This window comes from Gracilinanus agilis, chromosome 2 (assembly GCF_016433145.1).
Source record: "Gracilinanus agilis isolate LMUSP501 chromosome 2, AgileGrace, whole genome shotgun sequence".
In the NCBI taxonomy this organism is placed as follows: domain Eukaryota; kingdom Metazoa; phylum Chordata; class Mammalia; order Didelphimorphia; family Didelphidae; genus Gracilinanus; species Gracilinanus agilis.
In genome coordinates, this window is record NC_058131.1 from 699,008,685 (window position 1) to 699,033,341 (window position 24,657).

At 45.2% G+C, this 24,657-nt stretch overlaps 1 protein-coding gene across 1 annotated transcript in view; it reads right to left on the reverse strand.

The window, feature by feature from the left end:
- The window catches only part of MGMT (O-6-methylguanine-DNA methyltransferase), a 209,821-nt gene that overhangs the window by 165,161 nt on the left and 20,003 nt on the right, over window positions 1–24,657 (reverse strand). Inside the window, exon 2 of the mRNA XM_044659189.1 lies at window positions 3,443–3,580. Coding sequence (XP_044515124.1) covers window positions 3,443–3,567 — 125 coding nt within the window. The 5' untranslated portion in view covers window positions 3,568–3,580. The remainder of the gene's footprint in view (window positions 1–3,442; window positions 3,581–24,657) is intronic.

Here is a 24,657-nt window from a genome sequence, read left to right on the forward strand (position 1 = left end):
TGAGTGGCCCAGACCATTGGGTGCCTACATCCTCCCAGAGGGCCAAGTTCAAACTAAAAGCGTGCTCCTAAACGCAAGGATGGTTCCGTTCTTCGCGGCCACACACCGAGCCCAGGACAGAATAACCAACCCCAGTCAGTTCCTGGCTGCCAAAGGCGTCCTCCATTCGGCCCCTTGTGAACACAAGTCACTGGATGGTTTCTGCCCAGCAAAGCGGTTCACTCACTTATATGTAACAAAAACAAAAACACAACCCACCGTGATCAGAACCGGGGCAGTTTCCAATGTTAAACGAAGCGCCAGGCTTCAAAAGCAGGGGGGAGCTGATGTTTCTCTCTGATTGAATGTCGCCCTCCCTTCAAGGCTCAACTCTAGGCCCGCCTCCCACAGGACTCCTCTCCCGCCGATTATCACGGAAAACGTTCTATTCTAAGTGAATCGGGGGTGCCCTTCCCCTAAAATGGAAGCTCCTTGAGGCCTCACAGGCACACAGTAGGAGCTTATTCACTGCTTGCTGAACTGAACTGCCTCGTAGCCCTAGATGGGGTAGCACTGAAGAGCGGCCAAAGCCTGCATGCTCGGGGAGTTCCTCTTCGTAAGCTGGGCTCGGTGGAAAGCTGGAGTCCCATCCAACGAGGCCTTACAAGCCCCCGGGATTCCCACGAGTGGTCTTCACCTCTTCCATTAAGCAGATGCCTGGAGCCTCCACCTCATTGGCTATAAAACAAACATGGCGCACGCAGACCAGTGAGCTCACGACCAGAAGGGCTGGGGGTGGGGAGGATGGAAAATCTTTTCCTTTAGGTCTGGCCATTAGTCTTCCCACAATGGCTCGGTGCTCCACCTCCCTCTCTATGATGAACTGCTTACGAGGAGGCCACGTTAAGAGCTTCCCAGACAGATGATTTGCTCTGGGAGGTGTTTCTTAAGCACACCAGCCAGACTGCTTTCACAGAAATCGAGAAGTCTGTATTCATATATTTCAAAGGTTTGCTTATTTTTGCTGTTAAAAAAAATAGGCTATTGATTGTAACATGCAACTACAGGAAAAATCTCGCCAGTGTAGTGGGAGGCCGATATTTATTACTGCACTTGTGTTCATTATGGTTCTCTCTGACAGCGGTCCATTAAAATCAATTTTTATGTTTCTTATGTATTTTCTTCATCTAATGTCCTTGGCATTGTGTTTATTAGCCAGTTAAGGCAAACACTGAGCATGAGAGGATGTGGGTTTGTTTTTGCTAGAGTTTTTTTTCCCCTCCTGTCAGAAATAATGAGAACTAAGATTTTAACAACTATTCACCATCAGTGAATGGGGGAGATTAAATGTTACATTTCAACACAAACATTTACAGACAGCCTTAAAATTTTTAGGTCTTTACGATTAGAAAAATATAGTGGAAATCGCTCAAAAAAAGTGCTTTCTCTTAGAGGGTGGAAGTATCTTGAAAGTAATGCAGAAGATGAAATTTCCTACTTTTGCTCCTGCCAGAGCCACAGTGAGAAGCAGGAACCAACAGAAACACACAGAGAACGCTTAATAATACCTTGGGGAAGGCAGAAGCCTCTAGCTCAGAGATCTGGTAGCTGAGTTCAAAATTCATGGAGAAAACTTAAATAAAACCGAGGCAGTATGGATTAGCTTCTCTCCAAAAGCAAGCCCAGTCCCAGGCACCCATCTTCTAAGCAGACACCCAGCACACGATTCCTGATAGAGAAGCAATCAATGAGCCCTTTGTAAATTCAGACTTCCACCCCAAGCCACGGGACTGCTTCCTATAGATTATTTCCCAGAGTTTGACAGAAGGCAGGAGCTTTTATGGAGAGAGAGGGAAATAAAAGGAGAGGAAGGGATTGGGCATCCTTCTGGGAGAGAGCCTTGCCTGCTTCACAATGCTCTTCTCTCTTTGTACTTGGCGCTCTCCACTTCCTTCCTGAATAACTGGGCCTTGTCCCTGCCCCATCTGGCCTCAGTTGGGGCTGGCTTAAAAGGAAAACACGGGGAGTTCATTGGCTCTGAAGTGCTCTGGAGCTCCAGAGCTCATGATTACAAAACTGAGTCACCTCAAAAGGCATTGGCCTACCTGCAGAGAGATGCAGCAGCACATCCTCTCTGGCCCGAAGGATGCTCCCCCCAGACAACAGGGGAAACATTGCTGGGACGGGGCCTCCCCACCACACCGGAGGAGTTCTCTGGGTGAAGCTCGAACTGGAACTGCCCATGATGCCTGCCCAGCACTGTCTCTGTTTTTAGGCACAGTCCAGTAGAGCTAAGTACTTTAGAAAGCAGCACTTTAGAAAGATGACCGTCACATCGCCAAGGCTTTCCTCGAGATCTTGGGTCAATTCAACAATTCTGAGGCCCTGTTGCTCCAAAGCTCCCCTCTCCTGGGTGCTCCCTAGCTTGCTCAGCACAGTGGCACCCAGAAGATGACACAGTACCCTGAGAGAGACAGCGAGGAGGACAGAATTCCAACAGACATCACCAGGCCTTTGAGGGTAACTCAAGTTCTGTCCCCTGACGGTCCTGTCAGTTTGCAGGCCACTAAAACAACACCTTGCCTTCCCCACCTTAAACTTGGGAAGCTCACCTTTACAGGCCAAATACAGGACACGACGGGTAATTCCACTTCATTGTAACAGATTAGGCCATATCTTGCCAAATTCTATGGAAAATGGACATGTGAACCACAAAAGACCCCACAGACACCGGTCAACAGCTCTCTCATTCTGGATAGGAAATGATAACATTTCAAATGCCTGCCCTTTGATCCAGCCATACCACTGCTGGGTCTGTACCCCAAAAAAGATCATAAAGAAAAATATGTGTACAAAAATATTTATAGCCATGCTCTCTGTGGTGACAAAAACTTGAAAATGAGGGGGTGTTCCTCGATTAGGAAATGGCTGACCAAATTGTGGTATCTGATGGTGATGGCATACTATTGTGCTGAAAGGAATGATGAACTGGAGGAATCCCATGTGAACTAGAACGACCTCCAGGAAGTGATGCAGAGTGAAAGGAGCAGAGCCAGAAAAACATTGTACACAGAGACGGCTTCATTGTAGCACAATCAAATGTAACTGACTTTGCTTCTAGCAGCAATGCAATGACCCAGGATAGTCCATAGGAACTTGGACTCCACAGCCAGAGAAAGAACTGTGGGAGCAGAAATGCATTAGAAAAATATATGCGCTATCACATAGTGCGATGGGGATATGATTAGGGTTTTGATGTTAAAGGATTGCTCTGTAAATATGAATAACATGGAAATAGGTTTTGAACAATGATATATGTATAATCCAGTGGAACCGCTTGTTGGCTTTGGGAGGGGACAGGAGAGAGCGGGGGAGGGGGATTATAAATCATGTAACCATGGAAAAATACTCTAAATAAAAATTAAAAAAGAAAAACAAAGGAAATGATAACATTTCTACTTACCCAGGTCTTGGGAACATTTTTTCCAGAAGTTTTATTCTATGCACTCCAGCATCACATCCAGAGATTTCTATTTTTCCCAAAGGGCTTTCCAAAACTTTGTGTTTCATCCTACAGGGGCTTCCCATCCTTCTGGGCCACCTATTAAGAAAAGAAAGGAGATCAATTGCCAAAAATATAGAATTATTAGACCATTCAGTTTACTCTGAGACACCAGCGCTGGGGCAAGGACTCAACTATTTGACAAAAACAACTTGAAAAAATGGAAAGCAGTCTGGTAGAAGTTGGAGTTAGACCAGCATCTCACACTACATAGCAGTATAACCTTCAAATGGCTAGAAAATGGCCACGTGGCCTACACATCCCAGAGCAAAGAAGGAATTAGCCTTCCAGGTATGGATTGGAGAACAAACACCCCACTACAGAGACTAGAGGTGGAGAGAATCAGAGAGATGAAAGGGCAAATGTTGATTACTAAACTGTGAAAGGTTCTGCAGAAACAACATCAATACTGGCGAACTGGAGAAACATCTGCAGCAAGTTTCCCTGACCAAGTCTGAAATCCAAATGAGAGGAGAAACCAATTCAAATATAGAAAAAGAAGGGTGATAGCCCAAAAGATAGTCAGAAGTAGAGACAGGCAGTTCTGAGAGGTAGAAATACAAGCAACCAACAGCTCTAGGAAGAAAATGTTCATAATAACTCAGATAAGAATGCCAAGCACAATGCTGAGGCTCTGCCTCCCATCCCTCTGGTCAGTCAAGATAACTGGAAAGGACAATGGCCAGTGTCAGAGGGGCTGCTTAAACAGGCACACAATCACATACATTAATGCTATTCATCGCTCAAAGTCATTGAATGAATGTGATGGAACAGTATTGAGCTCTAATAAATGACAAAGTTTCAGAGAAGCCTCAGAAGACTTGCTTAAGGTGCAGGGGAGTGAGCGGATCCTAGAACACAGTGAAGATACAGCTCAGGAAGCCTCGAGTGTCCACTGAGCCTGGAAGCCAGGGACTGAGCAAGATGCCAGGAGATGGGAAAAGAATCATGCTGTCCACCTTGTGACAGAAGGAAGGCACTCAAGGGACACAATCCCGTGGGCAAGGGGTGGGGAATTAGTTTGCTTTTTTATGTGCCAAGGGTTTGTTTTTCTTTTTTCAAAAGGGAAGGAGAGAGATGTTGGGAAGGAATAGGGACAGAAGGAAGGAGGGAAAGGGGGAGAGAGGGAGAAGAGGAGGGGGGAGGAAGAAGGAGAGAGAGAGGGAGGAAGAAAGAGGGGGAGAGAGGGAGGGAAAAATAGGGAAGGAGGGAGGAAGGAAAGGGAATAAGCAGTTATAGAGCAATAATTATAATAGCATCTATTAAGCACTTACTAGTTATCAGGCACTGTGCTAATCACTTTTCAATTACTTCATTTCATCCTCACAACTCTCCCTAGAAAGTAGGTGTTATTATCACCTCCATTTTATAGATGAGGAAACTGAAGTAAACAGAGTGGTGAAGGGACTTGTCCAAGACCACAGAGCTGCTAAATGTCAGAGGCTGGACTGGAAATCCAGTCTTCTCAACTTTAGTTAGATAGCACTCTATCTACTGCACCAACAACTTTCAGGAAGGGAGGAAGAAAGAAGTGAGTGAGGGAAGGAAAGACTTATTGAAACAGTTTTTTGGAAATACACAGAAGGAGAACTCCAAAACGAAGTATGCATAAACAGGACAGCTTTGAAAGTTAGATGCTGAATTTACTCCATACTTCAAAGTAAAAGCAAGGTATCTGAGGCTTCATGTAAAATCTTACCTTTAATTTTATTTGATGTTTTAGTTCAAAACTAAACACATAAACATATTTTTTAAGGGAAAAGACACCTTATATGGTATATTTTTCTCCTTAGAATTTCAGAATACTGCCCAATTTTTTCAAAATCCTCATTACTTTGAGGGCTAAAATGGCTTTACAACTGAGCAGTCAAGGAAGGGAAGAATCATTTGCTCTTTTCATTTTTTTTCTCCAATTCCTTCTCTTCTCTTGTTCTCATCCACTTTCCAATAATAGGCTGGAGTGCTCACTTAGGCAGCACATATACCAACAATGGGTTGGAGGAGAACTATCTGGAAAGGGACAGGATAAAGCCCCCGAGGCTGGGCAGAGATCTCAGGCCACAGGTGAGATGCCACTCAGCATTTCTGGGTCATAAGCCAAAGCTGAAGATTGGGATGTGGGATGCTGAGCAGCGGAACAGCTTTGGGGAAAAGAAGACCTCCGTTCCCTTCTTCCAGTGCAGAAACAAGGTTGATCTTAGGCTAAAGAACAGATTCAGAAAAAGGAAGCTGAGGGTCCAGGATCAGCTATGGAGACTGGATGCCTAGAAAAAAAGTAGGAATTCAAGCCCAAGAAGGTTTTGTCCCTGTGTTCCATTCCCCTGGGCCAGATCAAAGGATCCCCACCTTCTAGATCTTGCTGAAGGGTCTTATCTCTAATGCTACCATCTGCACTGTTCCAGCTGGGCTCTGTCCTTTAGTGGAGAAAAGGCTAGCCTTGAGTCAGGAGACCTGAGTTCAAATCCCATCTTGGTAGTTACTAATCTTGGGCGAATAATTAAATGTGTATGAGTCTTGGCTTCCTTAGGTGTCAGAAAAGGCACTGACCATTGCCCCAAACACACAAGGTTACTGGGGTGATCAAACAAAACCAACCAATGAATGAACAAGCATTTCTCAATTTCACCAAGTTTGTGCCCCAAACTTGGGGTATGAAGCAAGAATTAAACAAATCATTCCCTTGAGGAAATCAGATTCTATAAGGGGAAACAATATGTATCCATGGGAATAAATGACATACAGACAGAGTAAAGACAAGGGAATTGGGGAGAAGGCACTCAGTGGTTGGGGAGGCAGAAATTGGTGCTGGAGAGATCAAGAACTGAGAGGTCAAGGGATTGAAAGTCACCCGACAGATAAACAGTGGGATTTTGTAAGGGATGTCAGGGAAAGGTGACAAGCCAATAGATTATAGATGGATGAGGGGATTTAGGAATTCCTGAGCATGGAAGTGGGGCATTTGTGGGTAATAGCAAGAACAGGGGGTGACCATCTTTGTGTCTGGCTGAGGTGGGAAGAATAGGTTGAGAAACTGAGTGATCTGGTGTCTACGGGAAAGGCAATATGAGGGGCTGGACCAAATATGGTGGCTGTAGGAAGTTAGAGGGGATGGATGAGAAATGCTGTTACCCAGACTGATGAATATAAACTATATAAGGTTCAAAGGAGCCTCTGTATCAATGTCCATGAGTGAAGAAAGAAGATTGTCATCAAAGGTGGATTTGCTTTTTTTTTTAGGAAAAGCTGTTTCATTAGCCCTGAAAGACTCTTCTATCTTCTGACCACCAAGAATTACAGGAGGTGGGGTTCTTGGGTTCCTAAATTTCATGGAATGCTTCAGAATGGAGTTGTTATTATTATGGTGCAGGAAAATTAACTCACACGCTCCTCTATAATATCAGTTTTAGTGAAATGAAATTAGATGAAAAAGCTGAAACAAACACTATTTTACCCACTGCATAACCAATGAAAATGAGGGTAATGATTTTGACTATACCTAGAACCTTTCCATCAATCATCTCATTGGATAGTCAAAGAAACTCTCACAGGGTATTCAGTTGATAGACCACCATCACCATTTCACAAATGAGAAAACTAAGGATCTGAGGTTAAGTGATTTGCCTAAGACACAGAATGCCCTTGTTCTCCACCAGCTTTCTCACTCTAAAAGATCCCTCCATCCTTATGGCTCTCCTCTAATTAGTGATTTTCTCCAGGAATATCTCTTTTGAGGAATTGTTCAAGTCAATCATTCATTCCTCTCTGGGCACCATTCTTGACTTGCCCACTGATGGTGAAAACTAGTGGCTGAACAACTGGGATTAATACATGAAAGATCCTAGAAAACAGGAAAGATAAACACAAAATTGGAAACAGGTAAATATATGCCCAGTTTTCAAAAAGGAGAAGCTAAACTTGTAACCTATAGGACACTGTGAAAAATTCTAAACAGGTTATTAAGGAAATGGTTAGTGAACACCTAGAAGTGGAAACAGTGATGACCATGAGCCAATATGGAAGTTTCATCAAGAAAAAGACATGCCAATCTAACCTTATTTCTGTTTGTGAGAGGATTATTTTATCAAGGTGTCTGGGGTATTCTGGGAGAATTGGCACCTCTGGGGTGAGGGCTTGCCAAGCCCTTTCCAGGGCTGCCCATCAACCCTTAGTGTCCATTTTGACCCACCTCTCACCTATGGCTCCAAGAAGCTGTAGCATGTTTAGAGTCACACACTGTTGTAAAACTGCCTAAGTAGACGAGCTAAACCAAATTAAGTATAACTGATGGGGTTCAAACTGTTGGTGAGTCGGGGGGTGTCTACCCCAAGCATTCGAAGATTTCCCCCAGCAGAATGAGAGAAAAGGAACAGATTGTTCCAAGAGTCATGCAGGTGCCAGGGAAGACCTAGAGTCTGCTCAGACACTGCATCCTGGGTCATCACCAGTCATCCTGATGTTTGTCTTGTCATGAGATTTGGATGACTAGAAGAAAGAATGAGGTTGACAATTTTGTGCAACTCTGCCTCTCTGAAATTCAATTCACACCCAAGTCAAGACTTCAACCTATGACATCATTGGTCCTTCATAAACAGAGGATGGACTATATCAGTGGGGTCAGGAGGATAATGAAGACAAAGTTATGTAAGATTTTAGCAAAACATTTGACGAAGTCCATGATGCTTTTATTATGGGAAATATGGAGTGATGTCAGCTGGAAGATAACATAATTAGCTAGAATTGGAGCTTGTTGAATGAGTCAAGCCAAGGAGTACTCAATAATGGTTCAATGTCAACTTCAAAAGAGGTCTCCGGTGGAGGGTCCCAGGAAATGATGCCTGGTGGTATTTTGTTTGATATTTTTAGTAATGACTTGGATAAGACACAGATGAAATGCTTATCAGATCTATGGAAGACACAAAGAATACACTGAGAAAAATAGCTAACACATGGAAAGACAGAATCAAGAATCACAAAGATCTTGACAAATTAGAACAGTGGGCCAAATCTAATAATCCATTGAAGTTTGATAGGAATAAATGTAAAGTCTTACACAGGGGTTGAAAAAATCGACTTCAAAATCCAGGTGTGATTAGATAGACATTTGTTTGAAAAGACCCACTGGTTTTAGTGGACTCCAAGCTTAATTAGACCCAACAGTGGGATATGTCTGCCAAGAGAACTAATTTAATTTTCAGTGACATTGAGAGAAGTATAATTCCAGCAGTCAGGAAGTGAGAGCCCTGCTGTCCTCTAAGCTGTTCAGAGCATACACAGCTGGAGAAAGGTGTTCTAGGTACCACAGATAAGGAAGGCTATTGCAGGGTGGGAGAGAGCCTGGTAGACGACCACCAGCATGGTGAATGTCCTTCAATGTAGGCCCTATGAGCAAAGGCTAAAGGCCCTGGGGATGTCTCAACTAGAGAAGACTCAGGGCCAGGGAGTGAGGGTGGAGGGAGGAGACATAACTTATACTATCTTCAAATACTTGAAAGGTCATAAACGGAGAAGGTGCTTTAGATTTGTTTTGATGGCCCCAGGAGGCAGAACTGGACACAATGGGTAAAAATTTCAAAGACCCTAATTTTAACAGTGAGCTTGGCAGCAGTATTACAAATATAAAATGCTATTATTTATGATATCAAAAATTGGTATAATGCTTTAGCAATCTGGCTGAACAAAAGATCTCAGAGTAACAGCAGCCTAAAAGCTCAATGAGTCAAATTTAGTTTCAATTTATGAAAACTCGTGCTAACAATGAGAGTTCCCCCAAAGAAGAATGGATCATCTCCTATCTGTAGTTGCCTATGGGGATCTTCCGTCATGGGCTAGACAGCCATTTATCAAGGAAGGTGTCAAGCATATGCTTTCTCAGCTAAAGATTGGATGAGGTAGCTGGCTGAGATCCCTTCCACTTGGGAGACACCATGGTTCTGGGGCCAGTCTAGGTGTAGGGACAAAGAATCTAAAGGATATCTCCCTCTTTGGAAAAAAAGGCATCAGTAAAGCCTGAGAGGAGCCTGTTCTCTTGGGAAGGGTCTGAGCTCCTAAGGCACCAAACGTTTAACACATGCCATGAGTGGACAGAAGTAGACCTGGGGACAAGAGCAAGTAGAAATCAGGCTCAGAGTCAACCAATAGTTTCTCAAGCACCTACTATGTGTAAGACCCAATGCTTGGTGCTTCAAAGGCAAGCATGAGCCATTTCCAGCCCTGAAGGAATTTCCCTTCCAAACTGTTAGCTCTGAAAGGCTCCTGAGTCAGTTATCAAGATGGCCAGAAATCAAACAAACATATTTAAGAATCTTGGAGCTAGAAGGAAGCTTCAGAGAAGAAGCAGCACCAGGAACAGGGCAGCCTGTACATGAGGGTCCAGCTTGAATGCCCCTACCCAGGAAGAGTCAGCCCCCCAGGCTCTAGAGCAGTGATTCCCAAAGTGGGCGCCGCTGTCCCCTGGTGGGTGCTGTAGCAATCCAGGGAGGTGGTGATGGCCACAGGTGCATTTATCTTTCCTATTAATTGCTATTCAAATTTAAAAAATTTAATTTCCAGGGGGCTAAGTAATATTTTTTCTGGAAAGGGGGCAATAGGCCAAAAAAGTTTGGGAACCACTGCTCTAGAAAGTTCTCCATGTCCTGGGGAAAAGCCCTCTTACACAGAGCCCACACTAGACTGGGGCATTTGCTCCAAGTTGCCTAACCCAACCCAAGGCATTTCTACATCTTAGAGGGGAATCCTGGTGAGTCCTGTCTGTGGCTGAGAAAGCCTATCGCTTTGAACCATATTAGTGAGGAGAAACGAAAGATTCTGATAGTCCATCACCAGGCCCAGACACATAATGTCTGTCCCTCCTGCTGGGGTCTGGTAGAGCCCTGAAAAGCCAGTATCACGTCTCTCCCTGGAGAGTACAAGATGGGGATCCCAGAGGAGGGAACCACTACTGAGCCTATTGTCAGAGGCCAGCTTGCCTTACAGCACTGTTCCCTATGGCCAGTATAAGGTGGCTTTACGTGAGAAGGTTTAGAAACCCTCTCTATGCAGTCTCTCATTCAATCCTCAAAACAGACCTGTGGGGAAAAGCACTGCAGAGAGGATTATCCCCATTTCTCTGGGTGAGGAAACAGAGGCTGAGCCAAGTGCTGGGTCTTGCTAGTTTGATTAAGTTTAATAAAGCATAGCAAGTTTTAGCAAAAAGAAAATCAGTCTGATACTACTGATTAAGTCTAATTCCAAATTTGCATTTCTCAATTCTCCCCTTGATCCTTCAGAGACTAGTCTCTCATGGATCATCAAGCATATGATCACAAGCTTTCCACTGGTCCAGGGTTTACAGAACCAGCTGGGTCAAAGAATCAGTATGATTTTGAAGGGAAGAGATGGACTCACTTTAGACCAGAGTCAGTCTTCCAATTTCTGAAGGAATCTCCTTGGTTGTTCATACTAAAGCAAAAATCCCAGATGGCTGCATTAGGGCAACATCCAACACTCTTCTTAGACTAAGTTTTGGGCAACTGCCTCCAAGGACCATGTCAGCCTGAGAGGATCTCTCGAGGTGACCCATCAGGCTATATCCCCTACTGAGTCTATCAATTAGACAATCATTTCTCCAAGTAAACAGAAGAGGCAGCACTCCCTTAGAGTTAATCTTTTAAAGGTGACCTTGCAATTATCACAGATAATAGCTCGCTAATGACAAAAACAAGTTATCTGGTGATAACGAGGCCAGGAAGACTGGCAGTTCAACTGCAAGGGTCTTTGGGAGAGGTCTGAAGATGTCATAGCTCAATTTGGTAACTAGACTGGACAGAGAATACTTTGGTAGCTGGAAATCTCTGGAAAGAGGCATATTTTTGAGTAGACTAGTTCAACCAAGCAATTTAAGCAGACATCTTATAGTAATTAAATATATTATAAATATATAGCATATCAATTAAATAATAATTAAATTTTAACAAACTTTGATCTTAACAAAATATGTGCAAGATAACTTCATTGCAATGCCAAAATACTCTAGAATGGTGAGGGAAGCTCTGAGGAAGCAATTTGCCTTTCTCAGGTACCCAGACCCCCATCTACATCCTATTTTACACTGCTGTTTCCATTTCTTGACCTCTGGGTCATTGTAGACATGACTGAAATTGTCTCCAATAGGAAGGGAGAAATGGATCCTCTAGAATAGAGTGGTTGACAGCAGCATCTGCCCAGTCTTCCCTCATGAGATGGGACTGGTCTTACTGGTATGGGAAGAACAATAGCCAGTGGCCAATGTAGCCAGTATTTTGATGGTAGCTCCAAGTTCCCTGATTTGTGCATTAGAAATGACTTAGCCAACACAGGTCAGGAAGGTTCTTTGCAGCGACAGCATCCCAACAGCGTGACAGATTCTGAGAGCACACCAAATCTAGGGCCCCTATAGATGGCTACATGGTGACATAAGCATAATGGCAGGCTTTTATGAGTGCAATTAGTTCAGCTACTTGGGCACTAAGAAGAGATGACCACAGTAGTCCTGGATCAGCAGATGCCATTTCTGCAAAAAGAGGACCCATCCATATACAGAACATAGATTCTGCAAAGGGGTGTCCGTGAAGTCATCACAGGGTTTTTCAGCTATGTCCACTATCAAGCACAGTTGTGCAGTCACTCCGGAAGCAGACAGGTCAGTGTAGCGGAGTTAAGGATGACCCAGCACTTAAGTGGGAGAGTCTCTCTCTAGCAAAGTCACTTTGTATCTAGCAAGTCTGATCAGAAAAGGCTTGAGTTCTACAGCCAAGTTGGATAGCATGAGAACATTGTACCACTAGAGGAGCACCCCATACCAAAACCCATAAAAAAGCAATGTAGGCAGGGCAGGACCCCAGCAGCCACTGCATCAAGCTTTGTATAGTAATATGCTCCTGAGTAGGGAAAGATTGCAAACATTTAAATCAGGATGCCAGAGGTCACCCCCTTATACTCCTTCTGAACAAAGAGAGCAAAGGGCTTCCTCTAATCTGGGGTCCCAAGACTGGGGCCTATAGCAATGAGCTCAAGTTCAATTAGGGAAGGACGATATGAAGACTCAAGCTGTCAAGGTTCTGGACAGTTAAGAAGCTTAGTGTCTCACCAAAAAATGGGACCTACACTTGGTAGTATCAGCTGCTCCCCAAACAGCAAACAGGGGTTGGTTGTTCTTCAAGGTCAATAACACATTTTGATGAAACAGACAAAATGAAACCAAGATAGCCCATCTGTGGAAGGCACTATGGAAATTTCCACTGAGAGACTTTATGGCCTCTTAGATGAAAATGGAGAAGACGGCAGCTATCTTCCTGGAAGGTCTTGCCTTCAAGCACCCCAGAAGGAGACCATCAAATTCTCTCATGAGAGTGGAGCCCTTGTGAGTCACTGATGAGACATCTTATTAGAGTTGAGAGAACAGGGTGAGCCTTTCTACATTCCCTTGGAGCAAGTGAGTCCATGTCTTCTGTGTCTTCTTCCAGGTAAAGGCAAAAGGGTATTGTGAATCTTGGTAAATAGCACAGCTAAAGAAAGTTGAGCAAAGATCTATCACAATAAAACAAGTAGTCTCATGAGACTGGAAGGAACAATGGTAACTAGGTGAAGCACCATGGGCCATCTAGGTATAACATAAGTACTCACTGCATGGTACATCTTGTACAAATTGATAAATGAGTTTTCCATCAGGGCCTGTGTTAGGCTATTTACAAGGAGAAAATGGATGATTACAAGGAGATTTCCATGAGACAATAATATCTTGGTCTCCCAGAGAATCAGTAATGGATGAGAAACCCTCAAAGGCTTCCTTAGACAAGGGATACTGAGGCCCATATGGTGGTGGGCTCTTTTTGTCATCATAATCTCACTTATTTCAATGGCAATGGGGATAGCTGATTTTCATGATACCACAAGGAATGAGAGATGGCAGGTGCCCTAAGATGAGGTCCTTAAAACTTCAGAAAAATTGTCTTTTAAGTCCTCAGAAAAAATCTCTCTCAACCAGGACCAATGAAAAGAAGTCCTCTGGGAGATGTAAAGTCAAGGAACCATTGGGGGGGCATGACATAATGGTGCTTAGTTTACATAAGTTATCTCTACCTAAAATATTAACCCAAGACTGGGTCTAAAAAGAAAAGAATGTTTCAGTGGTCACCTTTGGGGATAATTCCAACAATTTTTTAGAACCCAAGAGAAGTGCACTCAGGGTGCAGTACCCTAGTTAGGACCTAACTAGAAGCTCTAGCATCAAACGAACAAGCCTAAAAAGGGTCCCCAACTTTCACAGTAACATGAGAATCACCAGTGCAGCAAGAGGCAAATACTGAAGCAACAGGGGCAAGGACACAGGGATCAGGGAAAACAAAAGGATCCTTATCAGAATCCAGGCTTCCTGCCCTTTTCTTGCGTCCTCATGCTATAGGTGTGTGGTAAGGATTTCAGACTGGACTGTCATGCCTTTAGAACCAAAAAAGGCAGTCACGGATATCACCAAATTTACTTCAACTCCCTTTTCAAAGGTCAATCTGTGCCACTTTAATTTCTAGATCATGAAGTATTCTAAGGCCTTGTTTTGTCCAGAAAACCATTCCCAGGTGGACAAGTCTTTGTTATGTAGTAGGAGGCCATTCTCTTCCCCCTAGCAGGAAAGCTCACTCTGACAGGGAGAGGGCTTCTCCTGACTGCAGCAGAAATTGCTGGACATTTGACAAATGATCCCTTTTCTGATCTTGGCTCAGATGAATTTGGGGTGAGACTGAGAGGAAGTCTGACCTCCGGGGCAGCGAGTCCTCCTCACGAGAGCCCCTTGATGAACATTTCTGACCTGAGGGCTCCAAGGGTCCCTCAGAGAAGGTCACATGGGGAGACTGTGGTCCAGCACTTGACCTTCTGGCTTTTGTGATGCCATGATAGTCACAAGTCTAGGATGGTGAGAAACTGAGGCAACAAAGTGTGGAGCATGGGCAATTGATTAGCAAGCCGTGGCATCACCAAGAAAGGGGGTCCAAGACTCCTTGACAGCCAAGAAACCATGGAGAGCTGTCAGAAAGGAACTGAGGCAAACTGCCAAATTCCAAGGAACACAAGTGTTTATCAGTATCTGATTGGTCAGCACAGAGGACAGCAACCACAAGCTGGCCCAGCTGACCATGCAGCAGGCTACCAGCCCTCAAGGATCTTGAACAGGGTCAGGACCAGGAAAATTGTGGTTCTGGGAACAAGAAGCGAGATCTCCAGCAGTAACCACTCTTGTTCCAAGTGGCCAGCCATTACCCGAGCTTCCTGAATAATGGGCTACAGCCTACAGTTCAGCATCATGTGGAAGGTCCGTAATTTCCTAGGAGTCAAAATGAGGAATGAATTCATGCACAAAGTGGGGCAGAGAGAGAAGAGAAGGAAATGTGGCAGGGTAGCACCAAGAACTGACTAACATGAGCCCTGAACCAGCACAATCCTGATGTTCCCTCTCGTATATTTGGGTCCCACCACTCTCAGGTTTCACAAAACCCAGCTAAAGAAGATATCCCAGGTAATGGGTGATGTCCTACACTGTGGGGCACCCTTAGAGTTGTGCCCAAGTGAGTGCCCACCTGCCAAGCCTGTCCATATCTCTTTTGAGTCTGTTAAATACTAGGTATGCACATAGGCACCACCATTAGTAAAAAGAGTGAAGTCTCCTATTAATGGAGAGCAAGTAGAAAATGTATTCATTGTGGAAATTTCATTGGTATGAACATTAAGGTGATGGATGACTTAAATGTCTTCCAGAGGAGGAAAGGCTCCTAAGACTAAGAATCTGGGTGTCTCAAGCACTCCAGTACCCCTCGAGGGGCCAAAGTCCTCTAAATTTTGGACCCAATGTTGGCTGATGCCACATTAGAAATGGAAATAAAGAATTAAATGATTAATCCAAGGTTCAGTTCTCTGGATTCAAAGGATTCTACATGACAGTGAATTTTATGTCCTAAATTAGGTGACTCGTACTCAACACCTATCACTGGCTTGATAACTTGAATATTAAATTCACCATCTTTACTCTTTACACAATAATTCAGTCTACCACTGTAGATGAAGCCAAGATTCTTGGACCTAAAATGTACTTTCCATTTGATTAAATACTTATAAATGCAAAATTAAATACCCAAGTCTTTTATATAACACTAAATTCTTCAAAAACTGTGGCCTCAAATAATTAACTATTTCTCAGAAAAAGGCTTCTGTGGTTTTTCCTCCAAGACTTCAGGACTTTTAAGTCCTAATTACAATAACTGAAATATTATTTGTAATAATCTTGGACATAATGGAACAAGAGTTCTAGTATTTATCCAGTCTTTGTATCCCTCCGGAGCTCCAGGCCCATGTCTCTAAGTAACTTTTGAACCTCTTCAACTGGACGGCCCACTGGCATCTCGAGCCCAGCATGTCCAAAACAGCTCTCATTTTCTTTCATTACAAACTCTTCCCTCTTCCTTAGACCAGATGACGAACGTGGCGATCTTGGGGAATTGTCACAGAATCTATCCAAATCCACATAGGGGGAAGTCTCTTGCTAATATGCCCAGCGGTCCTCCAAATGGCATCCAAAGGAAACCAGAAAAATGGCTGCATCTCCAAGGGTCGGAGATTTCATCCATATCAGAACCCAGGCACCAAGGCTGACAATATCTCCTTGACCCAGCTGAGTGTCCCCAGGAGTTGTTGAGGCCAAAAAATTCACCCTACCCCTCTGGATAAACCTATAAAAAATCTCTGGGACCTTGGCTAGCCTAGTCCTCAAGCTACACTCATCCCTCCACCCATCAACATTTGCTAAGCCCTTTCCCAGGACCAGGCACTATTAGACACAGGAGATACAAAGACAAATAACAAAACAACCTCTCCTTTCAAAGGTCTCCCACTCGAGTTCACCCCGAGCCAAAGAACAGCCTTTTCTGATAGGTGGGACTCACTAGGGGCTGCCCACCAGGGGAAGAGCCTTTGGGCATCCAAGTTACCTCTCCAACACAAATCTGTCCTAGAGGAGGAACTCAAAGGTCAGGGGGAGAAATGAGTATTTTATGGACATCAGTCATGTTCAAATGAAGGCACAACAGCCCCAAGAAAGTCTGAGCACATTACAGAAAAAGGAAAGAATCCTCACCATTAGCAGGGAGGCAGTGCACAGGGTGGTGGACTTGGAGTCAGGAAGATCCCAGTTCAAATCCCACCTCTGATACATATAAGCTGTGTTCTCCCTCCCTCCCGGGCAAGTCATTTAAATTCTGCCTGCCTCCATTTCCTGATCTGCAAAATGGGGAGAATAAGAGCACCTACCTCCCTGTGTCACTGTGAGGATCTAGTAAGACAATGAATGTTAAGTATTCTGCAGATGTAAAACAATATAAAAAAAATTTGGTGACAACACCAACGGGATCATCCTTATCCTTATCATTGTCAGAAAAACTTCTCTGCAGCTCCAGTGTTGGGGGAACCACAATTTCTCATACTAAAGCTGAATTATAGACCTGCCTTTCTGGAAAGTCAACAACTAACTGAGGGTCAATCATCATCCTCATCATCCTCACCATCCTCCTCATCCTCACCATCATCATCATCCCCATCCTCCTCATCAGCACAGCCACAATAATAATCGCCCTGACAGAGAACTTGAAGGTTCACAACATTTGCTGAGTGCTCATTCTCTGGAGGCTCCCAGCATCCTAGGTCGATCCCAACAGCTCTTCCCAAGAAGGGCCCCTCCAATGCCTCTCTTGCTCTATTGTTCATAAAAGGTTCTCCCCTCCCACCGGTCCCCTCAGGCTCTTCGGGGTTCCAGACAGGCCTCCGAGGCTGGTTGCCAAGGACCATGGAAAAGGCTGTCACGCACCTGAGCAGAGGCCTTCCCTCCCTTCACACTTCCTCTTCATTCCTCTAGTCTCGGGGCTGTTCCGTCAATCACAGAATGGTCTGATCTTGAGTTCCTGGTCACCCTCCCCAGACGCACTGGCTTAGCAATGCCCTTTCTAAAACGGGGCGCCCAAACCTGAGCATGCAGTCCTCGGAGCAGCCTGAGCAGACTTCCGTCCTCCTCCGTCCTGGCCCCAGGGCCACTGAGCTTCTCTGGAGAGCCGCCATGTCACCCTTCCAGCTAGGCTTCAGTTTGCAGGCCTCTCAACCCCAGGTTTTCCCTGTCCATCAGGCCTAGAGCAGCTGCCCTCTAATGTCCACCAGCACCTGCCCGGCACCCTGCCCTCTCTCTGGCTAGAAGAGAACAGACGTTAAGGCTCTTCTTTTCCTTGATCCTTCCTTCAGTCCCGTCCAACTCTCCACAACTCCACAGACAGTAGCTGTCCCAGGGTGTTCTTGGCAGGGATACTGGAAGAGCGGCCATTGCCTTCTCTAGGGGATCCTTCTGTCAGGCAATCGGAGCTCCAGGGACTTGCCAGGGTCAAAAAGAACTGGCTGAGCCTGGATTTGATCTCAGGTCTTCCTGACTGCAGGCCCAACACTCCATCCACTAACCCGCCTGGCTGCTTCTTAAACCTATTCCACCCGGGAGCTCGACCAGATCTTAAACAAGGAGACAGCGTGCCAATGACATCCCCACCGAGGCCCTCCCTCCCTCCATCTTCTCTAACTAGCCAAGTGAACCCCAATTTCTACAAAGCAGCAGTCGGCCCCCTCGTAGCCTGCACCCACTTGTCCCCCCAACTTTTCTTCCTTCGTTTAGCATTCCAAATAAAGACGAAGTTTCCCTGTGATTTGCATTCTGACAGCCTGTGTTCCTTAATTCTCCATGGCTCCTATTTTTTCTGATAACTGTATTTCTTAGCCAGCCCCTTTTTTTCTATGATCTCATATAATATTAGTGACCTGTCAAAATAAAAGAATAAAAATTTAGTTGAGTTTCCAAAAGGGGAGAATCAATAAATGCCAAGGGAGCTGCTTCTTCCTTCTAATTACAAGCAAGAAATACGGGTCTTGAATTCTTAAAATGCGATTTTGGGGAGGGCTGGAGTTTTCCCAAGCCTCCTTTTATTGATTCAAGCTTAATATTAAAATTAATTCAATGAAAGTTTGAAATAGCGGATTTCAATTCAGGAGGAATTCTTGCAGGCATGGAGATGAGCAGGGCCATTCGTGAGCCTCTCCCCCCATGCTCCCTCCAGCTAATCACCCCCGATGTCGCTGTGAAGCCAGCACAAGATGGAGGAAGGCAGGCAGGGTCCGCTCCCATCATGACAGTCTCACCCTGGGAGAAGGTCAGGGGCCAGGCTGGGGCTTGTTTACTGGCTCTCCTAATTCTGGCCTGCTGGTGCTAAGCAACCTGCCTTGACAGAAACAGCTATTCCTATGTGATAACACACAGCCAGAAAGAATTCCCTATAATATAATTCCAATTATCAACATGCTACTCCCCAGCAACACATTTCTCCCTGCCACGCTAGACATCAGCCACGCAAAGACATCCTCTGGCCACATGGATGTCCGACTCCGCAAGATGCTGGCTTAGGAGCTGCTTCTTCCAAGGAGGCCCCAGAAATGGGAAATGGGCCACCGAGGGCCTGACTTGGGGCCCGATGGTGAAGAAATGAGGCCGTGGCCTCTCCCTGGAAGGCCGAAGCCAGAGGCGACCGGAAAGTCACCTCCTGAACCTGATGGTCAACGGGCTCCACCTGCCGGCCTCCGGCCCTTCCCAAACCTCTAGGCCTGCAGGCCTCGGAGGAATGTCGCCATCTTGATCACGTCAGTATATTTCTTGTGTTTGGGGCAAAACTGATGTAGGAAAGTATTCTTTCTCGCTCTACAATTTTTATTTAAACACAGTTTAAAGGGAGGGAAGGGATGGGCATGCATTAAGTGCTACTAGATGTCTGGTTGGCAGAGAGGTGGCACAGTGGATAGAGCGCTGGGCCTGGAGTGAGGAAGATTCATCTCCCCGGGTTCAAATCCGGGTAATAAGGATAGAATAAAAAAAAAGTCTACATTCTTTAAAAAAGAAATTCTTCCCCAAAGAGGTAATCCCCAGGCTTCTCAAAATCCCACCGTGCCTCATAAGAGTCCTCAGACTTAACCAAGACGGAATTCAGAGATCTGACTCGATGGACCATTCTGGGGCCTCAGGAACACAGAAAAGGCCCTTCCTGCCCTCAAGAAGGTTATGTTCTCACAGGGCGATGCAAAGGACACTCATGGTGTGCCTGAGCGTCCTGCAGAGAGCAGAGGATGGAGAGGACGAGCGGTCCAGTGAAGGGAGGGCGTCGGGAAGGCTTTGAAAAGCACCTGCCAGCTCAGCTGAGCCTTGACGGAGAAGGTGCCAGGAGTTGGAGGGGAGGCTCCACCCCACAGAAGGTGCTTCAGACTCGAATAAGCTCTTCTATATTAGCTGCATTTGGGGTGGGCACCTCCAAGCCGCCCCCTCGTGCTCTGGGGGTGACAGGATGCGGACCACAAAGTCTCCTTCAGCAATGAGAGGTCCCCCCCCACTCTTACGTCTCCCTGGGAACCTGGGCCGGACGAGGCGGCTTTCCTGTTCTTATTTGCCCACGGTGACAAAGAACCCACCCGCGGCAGATTTAAACGTGTAAAACTTTGAACACGTCATCCAGCGAATGCACTTTTTAATGATTATATCAAGGTTCGCTCAAACATCGCCTTCATGAAAAAGTAAAAGGCTCGCAGTGTTCATTTCAAAGGTAAGTTGAAACAAAAGGAGAATTCAGGCCAGCTCCGTGGAAGGGCCTTGGATAATGAACCATTTCTTTAAACTCTAGGAACCTGGCCTGCTAATGAGCCAACTCTCATTCCACACCTGTTTAAAAGTTAAAAAAAGGATTCATTTCTTCCTCTTAAATGGAGCCCGTCTCCTACAAGACTCCCACGAGCACATAGCCCAGGAGGCTGGGCTGCCCACAACGAGGACCCCAAAGCCAGGATCTGTCTGTGAGGCATCTGCCTAGGCTGGGGGGGGGGGGGCAGGAAAAGAAAAGGCAGGATCCCGCTGGGACAGCCGAGGGCCCTGGCACGAACTCCCTGGGGCAGGCCTTATTTTCCCTCATCCATTTTGTAGGATCTTTTTGAAAAGTCTAAACTCCATATTCCTCATTCTTTCCTAAGCTCCCCATCAAAGTCAGGATCAAGTTGTGTCTGCATCTGTTTTTAATTACTTTTCTCCTTGGCTTGGGATTTGAAAGACAGTAAGAATAGGAGCTGTTTCTCTCTCTCTGTCTGTCCATCTGTCTGTCTCCATCTCTCCCATCCACTATCCCCCATAACACCCAATTATATTCTGGAGCCCAGAGGGTGGGCAGGTGGGCTGAGCCCATCCAGAATCCCAGCCATTTCATGGAGGCAAGACTGCAGACTTTGAACCTTGGGGGATCAGAAAAAGGTTTGTATCCAGCATTCTGGAGAGTCAATGCTGCCCTCAGACTTGGGGGCCACAGGAGTGGTTGTTTTTAATATACAAAAGGATTAAAATGGCTTCCTCGTTTCTTAATGCCAGTCTCCAAGAAATGATAACAATAATAGCATTTACATCTTTTTAAGGGGCGTCACAAATAGAATCTTCTTCAGTCCTCACAATCACTCCAGGGCCAACTTTAGATAGGAGGAACCTGAAGAACAGGAAAGGGACGTGATCGGAGTCATCCAACCTCTGACATTAAATATGTGAAGAAGTCACGGAACCTGGAAGGTCCCCACCAGTAAGCACGGTGACGCCGACCGTACCGACGGCATTAGGGCATTGTGAGGACGCTCCAGTGAGTCGGGAAATGGGATAAAGGTGGTGGAGGCCAGCAGCCTCCCAGCGGAACTCTCCCGACATCTCTTTTCAGGTCAAAATGGGTACAAGACTGAGACATAAAGGGTGTTATCCTGAGCAAACTAGGAAAGTGCAGAATCGTTTACTGTCATATGTATAGATAAGAGATTAATTTATTACCAAGCAAGAGATAGGGAGCATTAATAGATACAAAAAATAATGTACGACATTAAATTAAAAAGGGTTTGCACAAACAAAACCAATGCAAACAAGACTAGAAGAAAAACAAAAAACTAGTGAAAAAATTGTACAAGTGTCTCTGACAAAGGCCTCATTTCTCAAATACTGAGAGAACTGAGTCAGCTCCTTCAGAATGCAAGTTATTCCCTAATTGATAAATGGTCAAAAGATACTAAGAGGCAATTTTCAGAAGAAGACATCAAAGCCATCTACAGTCATATGAAATAACACTCCGCATCATTAATGATTCGAGGAATACATAGCAAAGCCACTTTAAGGAACCACCTAACACCAAGGAGATAGGCTTGTAGGGCAGAAAAAGAAAATCATAAATGTTGGAGGGGATGTGGCAAAACGGGGAGCCTCGAGCCCTGCTGGTGAGGTCGTGCACTGACCAACCGTTCTAGAGAGAGATCAGAAATGGCGCCTCCTCTTAAATCTGCCATCGGTCCCACTGCAGGGTCTCCATCTCCTAGAGAAGGCCGCAGAGGTGCAGGACCTACTTGTGCAGAAATATTTACAAGAGCCCTTTTGTGGGGGGCAGAATTAGAAGCAGAGGGGAAGCCTACCCCGAGGGGGTATCTTAACAAGCTGTGGTGACAGAACAAGAGGTGCTCTATGCAATGTGGAGCAGGAGGAGGTCAGGAAAGCCTGGAAAGACTAACATGAACTGATGTGAAGCAAAGTGAGCATCATTCGCAGCAACAGGCCTTCATGCAGGATGAACAACGGGGAAGGACTTCTCTATTCTCAGCAATACAATGACCCAAGACAGCTCCAAAGGACTCGGGATGAAAAATGCTCTCCACCCACAAAGAAAGAACTCATGGAATCTGAATGCAGATGGAAGCAGACCAATCTTCACTTTATTTACATGAGTGTGTGTGTGTGTGTGTGTGTGTGTGTGTGTGTGTGTGTGTGTGTGTTCTACAAAATGACAAATATGGAAATGTTCTCCATCTTGGGCAGGGGAAAAGGGAGGAAGAGAGAGGGAATAGGGATTAAAAATGCTAGAAAACAAACACCAAAAATTGTTTTTAAAAACAAAATATTATCAAAGAGAGAAAAATTCATTGAAGAAAAGAACTCCATAAAAATAAAAATGGGACAAATGGAGGAAAGAGGTTCAAAAGTACACTGAAGAAAATATTCCATAACAATTAGTGTTGGAATCAGCTAAAGAAAATAATTCCTTAAAAACCAGAATGGAATAACTCCATGAGACATAAAAAAAGCAATATAAAGTCAAAAGAATAAAATCTGAAATATCTCAATGAAAAAATAACTCACCTGTGGCTTATGATTGGGATGGAATACATTTGTGTTCTAAGAAATGATGGGGTGGGGGGTGTCCAAGTGGATGACTCAGTGAATGGAGAGCCAAGCCTGGAGATAGGAGGTCCTGGGTTCGAATCTGGCCTCAGACACTTCTTAGCTATGTGACCCTGGGCAAGTCACTTCACTTCCCTTACCTAACCCTTACCTCTCTTCTTCCATGGACCCAATACACTGTATTGATTCCAAGACAGAAAGTAAGGGTTTAGAAAAAAGGGCAATAGTTTTGAAAAAACCTGGGGAGAGACCATAAGAATCATGTAACCATGGGAAAAAAATTAAAAATAAAAATAAAATAATCTGGGGATCTCCTGTATGATGCAAATATGGGCCAGCCTTCTTGGTTCCATGTCTGCTGTCTGCTCTCTGAATGCAAACGCCTTCCCTCCGAGGAGACCTCCATGTTGTCCTCATTCGCATGTAGCCCCTGGAGATCCCCTCCATGTGAGCCCAGTCCGGCACCTGATCACTGCTTAATAAATGCGAGCTGGCTCTTCCTCCATCCACAAGGAGCATTAGCCCAAGGCCGAGGCAGACACCAAACAAACGGGAGAGTTGCCAGAGCCGCCCAGGGTCACTGCTCCAGCAAGAGTTTGGAAGCAGGACTTGAGCCCAGGATTGCCTGACTCCAGGTCCAGTCCTCCATCTCCCGTGCCATCTTGGCTCGAGGCAGAACATCTTTAAAAAAATGCAAACACAAATATGGGGGAGAAACCCTCCTGAGCAGCGCCATTACCTACATAATATAGTGCCTGTCTGCACATTTCACTCTTTTAACTCTTCATCTCCCTTACGATTTCTGATTTTCATGGCAAGGACTGTGCTAAGTGCATTTGTCTGTTTTTTGGATACTTCATGGAAAGATCAGGAATTACTCTATTTCGTTTCATCACAATGGTCCATGGAATTCCTTGTTTTTCACTTTAAAAACAAGGCAAGAAGAAGGTGAGGGCAGACTGACGTGTCCGATGAGTCCATGTCATTAATGGAAACACAACCTCCCTGTGATCCATAGGAGAACCACAAAGCCAAGGCTCCGAGACCCTCAACAATAAAAATCCAAAGGCTCAGGGAGCAGAAGATGTGGCCTGCATGTTGGGGGCTGCCCCTTCTCCCACAATAGACCCCAGATTTAGAGCAGTGAGGGGCTTGAAAGAGGACCTACTCCAATGTCTTCTTTTTGACTAATGAGCAAGTGGGGGCCCACCAGGCCAAGGAAGGAGTGGCTCAGGATCACACACAAACATCTGTGCGTCTCTCTAACCATGACTGATGCTTAAAAATTGAAATGTTTGAAAGTTTTAATAGAAAAATCAGATCTTATGAGGGCCCAGCCCTCCCTTAAGACAGTCACCAAATGAGCCCAAATCCCAGGGCCATGAGTGTAGCTCCCCTCTGATCAGGACAGGTATCCGGGGTGCTCACTGGGCCTCCACACCTTCTAGGATATGCATCTGAGCTGTCCACCCAAGGGCTTTGACCTTTAAAATAAACCTTAATTTGTGTTTGTCTTTCTCTCCAAAAAAGCAACATCAAACAAATCTGCTATTGTGTCATTTCTTTGTTTGAACCATCACTTTAACAACTGAAGTTTTCATATTCAAATGGTTTAATTAAGCAGGTAAGCCAGCAGATCTAGAACCATAAAGCCACGAGGGAAGGCACCAGAGGAATGGAGCCTTTCAAAGGGAATCCAGGAGAACACTTCACGAAAGGCTTTATTCCTCCAGATCCCAGAAAATTCCAGGTCGGTGGCGCCAGTGTGTTCAGAAGAGCGCTAACTAAAAGGGAGCGCGACGAG